The sequence below is a fragment of the Otolemur garnettii genome, unplaced genomic scaffold (genome assembly GCF_000181295.1).
Source record: "Otolemur garnettii isolate 467f Iridium unplaced genomic scaffold, OtoGar3 scaffold00006, whole genome shotgun sequence".
NCBI classification, from domain to species: Eukaryota; Metazoa; Chordata; class Mammalia; order Primates; family Galagidae; genus Otolemur; species Otolemur garnettii.
Genome location: NW_003852401.1, coordinates 28422132 through 28434049, shown reverse-complemented (window position 1 = coordinate 28434049; position 11918 = coordinate 28422132). Strand labels below are relative to the sequence as shown.

The 11918-nt window shown below is 46.4% G+C and overlaps 1 protein-coding gene across 1 annotated transcript in view; it reads left to right on the top strand.

The window, feature by feature from the left end:
• The first annotated feature begins 861 nt into the window (after positions 1–861).
• KLF9 (Kruppel like factor 9) overlaps positions 862–11918 on the top strand; it is a 28823-nt gene continuing 17766 nt past the window's right edge. Inside the window, exon 1 of the mRNA XM_003782938.2 lies at positions 862–3118. Coding sequence (XP_003782986.1) covers positions 2614–3118 — 505 coding nt within the window. The 5' untranslated portion in view covers positions 862–2613. The remainder of the gene's footprint in view (positions 3119–11918) is intronic.

Below are 11918 nucleotides of genomic sequence, written 5' to 3'. Positions count from 1 at the left end.
CAAAGGTACAATTTCTAAGTGATCATGTATCCTAGGGGACAGAATTTGTCCCAGAAAAATCAGGAAGTAGGCAAACTCCCCTGGGCTTCAGTGAATTCTTTTCTAAAATTAAGGGGATTAAAATGCAAGAACTCCAAGACTGGCTTCACTTTTACATGCTATGATATGCTAACCTTACAAGGTTGGTGTAAGGATGCTTACAGGGTGCTGAGTACAGGGCCTGGCACAGAGTAAGCCCTTCACAAAAAAGGGCAGAGATAATGATGCTGATGGTGATGATATTCTTTGTTGACCAGCATCACCTTTCTATACCTTTCTTCCCTATACAGTCACCTACTGCAATATCTCCCCTGTACTACTTTCTTTAAAAATAAAGTCAAAATAAACATCCCTAGACTTAAAATTGGGAGAGTTAATTTGGGTCCCTTCCCTTGGAAAATAGGAACCTGGGGTAACTTTCCTTTAAAGGTTAACAGCCAGTAGGAGTCAGGGTTCGCTATCACTCAATCACACAGAAGAAGGTATCTCTCACACTCAGGAAAGTGAATGTATTTTTAATTAATTGTGCTGACAGTATGCTTCCTGCAAGAGACACTAGCCCTACATTCTTTTCTCAGCTATCAAGATGGAAGACAACCCCATCGGTTCATTCAGGAGAGGCAAAGTGAGTTAATCAGACTCCAAGACCCATACTAATTGTTGATCAAGTAATGCCATAATATTCAATGGTTAAGGATCTCTGTCTGGTTCCAGCTCTTAAGAATCTGTTTAGCACAGTTAATATTTCACAAAACCAAAGGTCTCCGTTGTTGTAAAGCACAAAGAGAAATCAAGAGACTTATGGTTTCTATTGGGTTCTGTGACTACCTAATAATAAAGTAGGTAAGTCACTTCTCTGTGTCTCAGGCTCCACATTCGTGGAGTTAGAGAAATGTTCCCTAAAGACCATGCAAGGGCTCTGGAAAGAAAATGAGCTAAGGAGGGGTTTTTTCAAAAGTTATACAAATAAATGGTTTTTGTTCCAATGTATGCAAAGGTGGTTAAAATAGCTTCAAAAAATTTAAAATAGTTTGCCAGGGAAGTAGAAGAATTAAGAGGTATGGCAAAGGCAAAGATGGAATGTTTCCATGTAAGAATGGGGACAGTAAAAAGATTGTGCTTTAAAACCAGAACTTTTGTTAGCTCTGCATTTGTAAGATTAATTGGTCATAGTTAATCTAGTAGATGAAAGAGTTTTTAAACACCTACCCCCAAAGTATGCTGCGTCCTAAAACAACAACGGCAACAAAATTAGTTGACACTTTCTCATTTGTGGTGGGGTTTTTTTGACAAATTTTCCTGACGTATTAAAGGTTTTTAAAAGATTATAAATTTACACTGCATTTATTCATCATGCCTGTCCTCCCATCCATCCATATCTCAAGTTTACCTCCATCAACACAAAATACCAAGATGTATGTGTCCAGTTTCACTACAGCTCCCTGCGTTTACAAGTGCCGAGAGCTTGCTTTCGGAACGCGCTTCTGATTGGCCGAGCCGATGCCAGTGACATCAACCAACTTACTTTTGATTGGAAGGCTGGTTGCTGGGACTGTAGCGTTTGCAGGAAGTCACTTAACTGTTTGCAAGCTGGAAAACCCAAGCTGAAGTTCCTTTTTGCCATAGGAAGGAGCGCAACTGACTAGGAAAGACGTGTCCCAACACGCCTCGAGCTGGGGCGTAAGCCGGGAGGCCTGGGCCGACTGCCTGACCGAGAGGCACTCCCGGGGATGAGAGCTGTCCCTTTCCTGCCTCCCGGCTGTTACCCTTTTAACTGTCAGCGTTCAAGGCTGTAGGGGTAGCACGAGGCAGTGAAACGGAACAGTCGGATTGGCCGCGCGCCTCAGTTCTAGACGCACCTCTCCACGGAAGGGCCGTTCTGACTGGCAGGGGGAGAAAGTAAACAGAGTTGAATCACCCTCCCCACTGGCCAATTGGAGGGGGTTTGGTTTGTGACGTGATGGGATTCTGCGAAATTGTTACTGAGCAAGAGAATGCCGGAACGGTGCGGACCGGTAGGAGCTGGGGCTCAGGAGCCGTCCGTGGACTCGGGAAAAAGTGTCTCTTAGACCCGGCGCCCCGCGCGGCCCTTGCCACCCACGTCGCAGTGGTGGGGTAAACGTCCTAAGGCTTCGGCTCGACGGAAAGAGACGACAGAGGGCGTGTACCTCTTGCAGTTTCCTCTCCCAGCGCCTCGGGGGCGTTTTCAGTCGAATAAACTTGCGACCGCCACGTGTGGCATCTTTCCAAGGGAGACTGCTCTGAGGGGCCCGGCGCGTCCGTCGGGGAATCGCGGCCCGCGCGGGGCAGGGGCGGCGGCGAGAGGCGGCGGCGCGGCGGAGCCCGGGGCGGTGGATGCTGCGTGCGGAGGCGCTGCCGGTTACGTAAAGATGAGGGGCTGAGGTCGCCTCGGCGCTCCCGCGAGTAGGAAGCGCCCCACGCCCCCGCCCCCTTGGCCGCCGCGCCGTGCCGCGCCGCGCCGCGCTTGTCGTCCGAGGCCGGGGCAGGGCTAGCCGAACCTCCGCAGCCACCGCCAAGTTTGGCCGCGCCGCCGGGGCTGCTGTCGCCCGCACCATGTCCGCGGCCGCCTACATGGACTTCGTGGCTGCCCAGTGTCTGGTTTCCATTTCTAACCGCGCTGCGGTACCGGAGCATGGGGGCGCTCCGGACGCCGAACGGCTGCGACTACCTGAGCGCGAGGTGACCAAGGAGCACGGTGACCCGGGGGACACCTGGAAGGATTACTGCACACTGGTCACCATCGCCAAGAGCTTGTTGGACCTGAACAAGTACCGACCCATCCAGACCCCCTCGGTGTGCAGCGACAGTCTGGAGAGCCCAGATGAGGATATGGGATCCGACAGCGACGTGACCACCGAATCTGGGTCGAGTCCTTCCCACAGCCCGGAGGAGAGACAGGATCCTGGCAGCGCGCCCAGCCCGCTCTCCCTCCTCCACCCTGGAGTGGCTGCGAAGGGGAAACACGCCTCCGAAAAGAGGCACAAGTGCCCCTACAGTGGCTGTGGGAAAGTCTATGGAAAATCCTCCCATCTTAAAGCCCATTACAGAGTGCATACAGGTTAGCGGCGTCGCCCTCCCCCTGGAGCTCTGTGGTTAGTTAACCTTTGGCCGGTCAGTGTTCCTGGGCGTTAAGGACACCAAGCTGGGCCGAAAGGGTGCAAACGTCTTGGATGAGATGCTTTTTAACTCTTTAAATAATTTAACTCTGCGGAGGCGGAAAGCGCACTCTCCTTAATTGTCCCCAGCTTTGGGGAGCCATGGGGAGCTTTAAAGTGGTGAGCAGAGCTAGTGCTGTGCGTGGCTTCGCGGACAGCGGTGGCCGCCCCTCCCCTGTCCCGCCCCGCCCCCGGGACTCCCGCACGCCGCGGCGGTGGGGCCTCCCCACCTGGGAAGACTCTGACAGGGGGAGTCAGATGGCGTATCTTCTATTTAATTCCCTTGTCGGGTTGCAGAGAGGTGGCCGAAACCTAGGGGGGAAGCGGCGCACTTTACTTCGAGCCTTTTAGGGATGACTAAGGACTCATTTAGCTGGATGCCTGCTAGTTTTCAAAAGGGCTTGCCAAGGTGGTTTTAAATTTGGCCAAGAGTCCCCTGAGAGGTTTAAAATAACACTGCTTCAAGCAGCAGGAGTTTGACCAAGTTATGGTGGGCAACCTCACAACTAGTTAGCTTTTCCAAAGAGGGAGATTTCGGACCTGATTTTTTTTTTTTTTTTTTTTTTTTGTCCATGTGACTTCGGTCTCACTCTCCACCCCTGTGTCAGGCGAGCAGCAGGGAGGTGTGGTCCTTACCGGAGGTCAAGGCTCAGTAATGAGGGTTGGGCGGTTCTGGAGGCCTAGGGGAAGAGTCCCAATGTATGTGGCCAGAAAGACAACTGCGGTATAAAATGGGCTTTGGAGGCTTCCAGGGACCTTGGTCAGTCAATTCTGTTTTGTTTAACATGCACAGTAAAAGTTGGAGAGCATTCACATTGGAACATGCTGTCTAACCATCTTTGGAATGGTTTTTAGAAATGCTATCCAGATAAGGTAGGTGGGGGCTTGGTCCTCACAGATAACCTTTTTCTCTGTGTCTTTTGCCACCATGTTCAAGAAGATGTTGCTGGAATTAATTGGAAAAGTATTATAGTTTCTTTGGTATAATACTTTTGATACTTTTAAGATGAAGCCCCGGGCCTGTGGTTTTAAAATGATAACTTGATTGGAGTTTTTTCTTTTACTTTGCTTTTTAAGGGAAAGGCCACATAACTGCCTCTATTTCCTTGGGAATCTGGTGCTTGTGGAGATGGCTGCTGGCACTGGAACAAAACAGTTTCCTCCGTATTAATGCAAAATCAGGTTCTGTTTGGAGTCCTCATCTAGGTTGCCACAAAACAGCACATTTTAAAGTTTGTATCCATGAGGTTGTTGAAAGGCGTGTGCCTGCATTGGAGGATGTGACCTTTATCAGGGCTCTGGGGGTGAAGTAGGGGTGTATTAACCAGAGGGTGTTACTCACCAACAGCTGTTGGGCGGGCCTGGCTGTGTCAGCCATGTTCCCGGAGTTCAGTTGTTCCCATCGACACCCACTGCCACCTTGAGCAAAGGCATTTTCTCCTTCAGGGAGCTGCCGGGTTGTGCAGCTGGGGAGGCCCACAGTGCCTCTATGAGCCACCTGAGTCTGTGGGACTCAGGAATGGGATTTCCAGCATTCTGGGCCATTCAGCTGAGTGATTTCTCAGGCATTTACAGAAATGGCTGCTTATGTGTGCGTGCATGCGTGCTGCTCTTCAGTTCTCCATAAGGCAAGTCATTCGGCTCAGCTGTTTCAGGAGAACCTTTTTCACAGTCAGGAGTGGAAAATGAAGTGAGATGTTCATCCAGTTTTAAATACTACAGCCTTTTAAACTAGTGATACGGTGATTGCAGGTGTCTCTCTGTACTCCCAGGGCACGGTTGAACAAAAACCTCAGCTCGTGTTAGTATCCTCAGAAGCACACGCCTGCTAGAGGAGGTGTGTGTTAAGGAGGCTCTCAGTGAGGCTTGTCAGAGATCTCATGTGTTCAGAAGTTTCAGATACAACTTCAAGTTAGATTCACTTTGGAGTGGGGTAAGGAGCTTCTCCGTTTTCTTTTTTTCTGCCAATGTTAAATCCAGAAAGTGGCCTGAGATCAAATGTGGAATGTTTGCATTCTGTGAAGATTTTAAGAGCTAAAATCGCTGCCACACCCCCTTGCTCAGCTCTGCTCAACATTCCCTCAAATCCCTCCTGCGTGCTCCCTTCCTAATAGAGCCTCATGCAGCTGCCACTTGGATAAACGACCTCTAAACCAGCTTTAGAAGTTGAATCATTTACAGAAATTTTCATTCACTTCAACGCAGCTACTTGAGTAGTGTCTCAGGAGAAGAGACACAGTGGAGGCCCACTGAGCTTGGTTCTGATTTGTCCCCTTGCTGTCTAGTTTGAGACTCAAAAACAAGTTACTTTAATTCAGAGTTTGGAAACTAGAGGCCTGCGGCTGAATTTGCTTTGCAGATTTGTTTGGCTTGGCCAACACACGGTTTATAAAAATTTAATTAGTTAACCAACATCTAAAAATCAGTCGATTATGGCATGAATCCAGATTTCTGGCTTCTCTGGAAAAATCAAAAGATCTGGCAATACTGTGCCCGAATCCCCGCCTAGCAACAATTGGCTTGAACAGATCATTCGTTAGATGGAGAAGTACCCCTTATTTTAACCACTTAAGTGGTCTCTGTTGGCATTTAAGTTTTCAACCTCTACTTAGCTTGAGCCTCATTTTCTTAATTCGTAAGAGAGGGATACAGATCTTCGACTCAGATTCTGGTGCAAAGACATCATGTATCAATAGGATTCCACATATGGTATGCCTCTGAGAAATGATAGATCCTATAGTTTGTATGTAATATACAGAGGTATCTTTAAAATCAAAAAATCTAGTATAAATTTATTTTTAAGCAGTGTGTTGGTTTACATTTTCTAATAATATGTTCAATTTGTTTCTCTCAAGCCCTAGATCAGATCTCCTTTTAGGTGATGTAACTCTAAAGTTTAAGTTATAGATCCCTCATTAATCTATAGGAAAAAAAGGTACAACAAATACATTTTTTCTGGTTTCCAAACTTTTGGGACACTTGATGGTGTATACATTATGCTACTTCAGATTAACAGTTAAACCTTTTAGTGTGCTTCACGTGAAAATATATCGGGCATATTATTTGAAAATGTAATTAACATTTAAGACATTTATCCTGGAGGAGCATGGTGTCCCATGCCTGTAATCCCAGCACTTTGGGAGGCCAAGGTAGTAAGATCATTTGAGGCCAGGAGTTTGCAACCAGTCTGGGCAACATAGGGAGACCTCTTCTCACAAAAAAATGTGTTTTGATTAGGCAGGTATAGTGGTACGTGCCTGTGGGAGGCCAAGAAAGGTGCGTTCCTACTGGAGCCCAGGAGTTTGAGGCTGCAGTGAGCTATGATAATACCAACAACTGCACTCTAACCTAGGCAACAAAGCAAGACACTGACTCAAAAAAAAAAAAAGTGTACCCTACATCTCCTGACTTTGTGGACCCAGTGCATGTGTAGTACAGGCAGATTTGGTGCTGTGGGGTGGTCAGAACAGACTGATACGGAATCAAGCCAGGTTGATACCCAGATGATGGAAACCTTCAGCCTTGTTTCCATGTCAGGTGCCATCTTTCTCTCTTTTTGGAGGCGCTTCAGTCAGTTGTCCTCAAGAGGTGACGATGTTATGGAGCTTGACAGAAACTGGCTATAGGATTCTGAAAATCAGAAAGCCCTAAATCCCAATCATCACATCCCAGTCCTGTGGAAAAAATTTAAACACCAGTAGTTTTTGTTTTTTTCAATTTGTAGAACAAAAGGAAGCTCTTGGAAAATCCAGAGCTACAAGAGCCCCAAGTGGTTGCTTTTGCTTTCCTTATCCTCTTTGAACATTTCCTTGGGTACTTATCTGTACAGCAAGAATCTGTACAGCTGCCCACAATGGAAGGTGGCCGCCAACACGGGCAGTGGTGTTTTTGACCTGTCTAGGAATGTCTGTCACTGTCCACATCTAACTCAAGGCAGAATATTTTGCTTAAACAGGTGTCAGGTTGCCCTATGCCTCTTGCACTCTTCTCTCTTAATTACCGTAAAAGGTTTTGGAGTCAACTATCTGATTTAAAAGGAGTCTTGTGTCATCAGAGGTGTGAGGGGGGACACGTTACCTGGGAGGCAGGGCTTTAGGGCTAGAGCAAGGCTTTGGGCTGCAGGCCCTAGACTAAGGGGCCTTAGCTCTTTAGGCAGCCCATTAAGGAACCCCTGCCCAGTCCTTACCACTTTCTCCTCTCTTCGTGAGTGGAACAGAAGCCCTGTGCCTTGATCCTGAAGGACGCATTCTCTCTGCCCATTCTTTGCAGAGGGCTCTCGAAAGTGATATGGAATGGTATTTCATAACCTGGCGCGCTTCATGCAAGATCTGTCTACAACTTTCACAGGTAACTTTTTCACCGTGTTCTCATTATTTCTCCCTTAAGGAGTCTTGAGACATTTTTAAAATCATTGCCTTCCCAGGGCATTTTAATAACCCAGATGCACCGTAGAGCTGTTTGTAGAGTATGCCCTTTTAGAAGGCCACAAACCATTGTATGAGCTAAGACATTTTTCCCCAACTAACAAATTTTTGCCCCTTTGGGGGTGATATTACCCACCCCACCCCAACACCTGTAAGAATATCTGGAAATGCCCTCAAGCATCCTATTAGGGGAAAATGACAATGTATATCCTAGAAGAGAGCCAACGGGGCTGTATGTGTGGTTTCTGGCTGGAGAGGATGGGTTTCTAAGGGCTGTAAGGATTTCCCGTAGGGTTTGTTTCTGGGTTTTAGATAAGAGGCTCAAACATTGCTTGAATCTATGGAAGGATGGCCCAGACAGCTACAGACCCCAGCTTACTGCTGAAATCTCACCCTGGGGCTGCAGGCTGTAAGGACCCTCTAGTTTTTGTTCCTAGTCCTGGGGTGGGAAGAACCAGGTGCTGTTCTCCCTCATTTCCCTCCCCTTGCCCTTCGCCTCCTCCATCTATCTGCCGCAGCAAAGACAAATATGGTTGCCTCACAGAAGCTGCTGCTGCTGGCAGGGTTATTGTTTCACAACAGAAAATACAAGTGGAGTCACATTACATAGTGCATGCATTGTTTCTCAAATCTTCCCGGGTGGTGAGAAGAGCCAGGGGAGGGGTGTAGTGGGGCCCTGGGTGGAAAAGGAAGTACCGAAGTAAATCTAGTGCTGTTCGGACGGTGTGACTCCCTGCCACCTTCAGACACAAAGATGTAACCTGGGGGAAATGAATTCTTAGATTCCAAACATAGGGGTCAGACTTATATTCCTGTCTCAGTTGTTGACGCTTATCCCAAAGACTAGTCATTCCACAACATCTGTGGGAAATTCCCAGATTGAACTTCCCAGGGAGAAACATCTTATGACATATTGGGAACGTGTCTGACAATGGTTTTCCTTAATACGTTCATTGAGAAGAAAAGTGGGCAGATGATTTCCCAGTCTTCACTCTTTCAGAAGCTCCTAAAAGAATCTGACATGCTCTGGTTGGGGCCCCGCTTTCTAGTCCATGGATTTAATTTCTGAATGTTTTATGATCATTAGCATTCTTGATTCTAAGGGGAAAAAAATCAAGCTTTGTCACTGTTTGCTAGCCTTGACTTCCAAATCTTCTGGGTTGTTTTTTTTTCCCCCCTCTCTCTCTTCCCTTGGCTGTTCTCAGGCTTGGAGAAAAAGCCTGCAGCACTCCAGGCCTCCCTCCTGCTAGAATCCTCCCCCACATCCGACCCTCCCACCTTTTCCTAATGTTTCTCCAGCAAGCCCAGCGCCCACTGAAGAGCGTAAATTAGTGCCTAGTAATTGGTACAAAGGCACTTTCTGTTTCTATGCAACACACGCAAAAAGGAGGGGCAAAAGGAAGAAGAAAAAACACCCCACAGATGGTTAAAAAGGGAAAGAAGTGAGATCCTCTTTCAGTGGTCTTTGAGCAATTCTGGCTCTCTCTCCGCCCCACTTTTTGTTGGAAGTTAGTCACAGGCCTAGGTCTAACTCAGAGCTCTTGGTGGCAGCAGTTGTCAGTATCAGAAGAATAGAACTTGGAGGTTGGAAGTGACCTTGAGGGGTCATCACATCCATCATTTTGTCTGTATAAAAGCATATGCCCACCTTCCCAAAGAAATGGAGATTGTTCCATTTAAACATTTGGGGGGACGTAGAGGGTTTGGAAGCCATCACCAGGTTCAAAAACTGCCTCTTGCCTTTGACTAGCGTGTGACTCTGGGCATATTATTTCATCTCCCAGAGCCTCCGTGTTCTCAGCAACACAGGTCGTCTGGTTTTTCAGCAGAAAATGTTGAAGCCCCTACCTTCAAGCTTGGCTCTGTGGGTGCTCGGGAGTTTTTCCTTCATTTTGAATTCTTTGTAGTTCTTTCACTTGGATTCTTTTTTCCCCATGCTTTCCTAAGGATGTCAATCTATGGTTAACACTTTTTTAAACCTTGATTTAAAGAGATGTTTCGTGGAATTAACCACAGGAAAGGGGAGAGGTGGAGTTGGCCAGGGTAAATTCTGCCCTTTATCTGGGAGCTGCTCACTGATGAAACAGCCCAAGGCAGAACTGCTGGGAGGTTTCCTATTCCTCCCTTCCTGGAATCCTCCTGAAATTTTAATACCTTTTTGGTGCATTAAGGCCAAGAGTAAACATTTGTCTTATCCCAGCCTCAAGCAGTCTCCTCAGCAAATAATAGGACTAATACTATTATTCATAAGAGTAAGATCTCATTGAGGGAGTGAGATGCGTCTTTTTTTCTACGTGGGACATTCCAAGGCATTCATTTCCATCTGTGTCTAAAGCCTGATTATGATACTGTGCTTGCACACGTCCCTCTTAATCTCAGTTTATCATGGTATTGGGGATCCTGAGATGAAAATTGAGAGTATGGATCTGAGATCTAAAGGTTCTAGAGCTGCAAGAACCAATTAGCTCACCACCCAAGCCAAGAGCCCCAGGGCCTTTGAATTTATGTATTTTTTTTTTAATGAAATTGAGAATAATCACAAATTTGAGCAGGAGAAAAGAAGCCATCCCTAATTGGCCAGATTGTGCTTTTTTTTTTAAAATGATGACATTTATGTAAATAGATTAAAATAGAGACTAGAGCTTAAGCCATACAAAATTAATGACAAGGATTTGCAATGCAGGCAGCAGTGTTTTCTATTCAGTGAAATTTGAACATTTTTCTAAGCTGAGCCTTCATTATTGCCAAAGGGAGTGTCTCCCAAAAGATCTGACTGGAATCAAAGTAGGAACGAGTGGGGTAGACAATGGACAAAAACACAAACATCCTATTTCTTGGAAGTTATGGACATTTTATAACTGGAAGGAATCTTAGAGACCATCTTGGCTCCAAGAGATAGAGAAAGAAGAAGAGCTTTCACTACCTTTCCTTCTAGGGAGCCAGACAGACAGGCAACCAGAAAAGGAGAGTAAGGCCTGGCCCACTTTTATTAACTCCATGATGAGACCACTGTAAGGAACTTGAGTTGAAGGGCCTGCAAGAGAGACCATCACCTTTAATAAAGAGGCAGAAAGCAGAGTGGTCAGAGACAAGCTTGCAGGTCCCTCAGACATCGGTTTGAATCCTCCCTGCAACACTCTCTAGCTATGAAAACTCAAGCCTGAGCCTCAGTTTTTTCATCTGTAAAACAGACCTCGGTCATTACACAATATATTCATAAAGTTATAAGGCTTAATTCAGATGAGGTATTTAAAACATTTAGCACACTATCCCCAGATACCAAGTAATATTATAATTAAAAATAATATTTTATGTGTGGCCAGAAATCCTTGAGATTCCTAAAATTTTTGTTTAGAATTCTGGATTAATCCAGCAGGCAGTTCCATGAAAAAATGACAGTTCCATGAAAAAATCTATGCTAAATGCTGACAGTGGGCAAGTGGATTTTGTGAATAATCATAATAATGATACCATCAGACATTTATCATAGGCCAGGTACCAGGCTAAATGGTTTGCATCCATTTGGCATTTAAACTCACAGCAATCCTATGAGCTAGAAATGTACTGTTGCCCTAATTTAATAGGAGTGATCAGGCTCAGCGCCTTCGCACAGTGGTTAGGGTGCTGGCCACATACACCAGGGCTGGCAGGTTTGAACCTGGCCCAGGCCTGCTAAACAACACTGACCACTACAACAGCAACCAAAAATAGCCAGCCATTATGGTGGGCGCTTATAATCCCAGCTACTCAGGAGGCTGAGGCAAGAGAATCGCTTAGGCTCAAGGGTTGGAGGTTGCTATGAGCTGTGACACGAGAGCACTCTACTGAGGGTGACACAGTGAGACTCTATCTCAAAAAAAAATTGGGCGGCACCTGTGGCTCAGTGAGTAGGGCGCAGGCCCCATGTACTGAGGGTGGCAGGTTCAAACCCAGTCCCAGCCAAACTGCAACAACAAAAAAATAGCCGGGCGTTGTGGCAGGCGCCTGTGATCCCAGCTACTTGGGAGGCTGAGGGAAGAGAATCTCCTAAGCCCAAGAGCTAGAGGTTGCTGTAAGCTGTGACGCAGTAGCACTACTACCAAGGGCGACAAAGTGAGACTATGTCTCTAAAAAAAACAAACAAAAAAAAAACAAATAGGAGTGATCAGAATTGGAGTTAGTTAACCAGTCCAAGCTTACACTGGAATTTCTCTAGAACATTTACAGGTTCATTGAGTCCTGCATAAATGATTGTTGACCTAGACCCCTTGGGTTTCTGTCAGTGAGAAGAGACCTTATG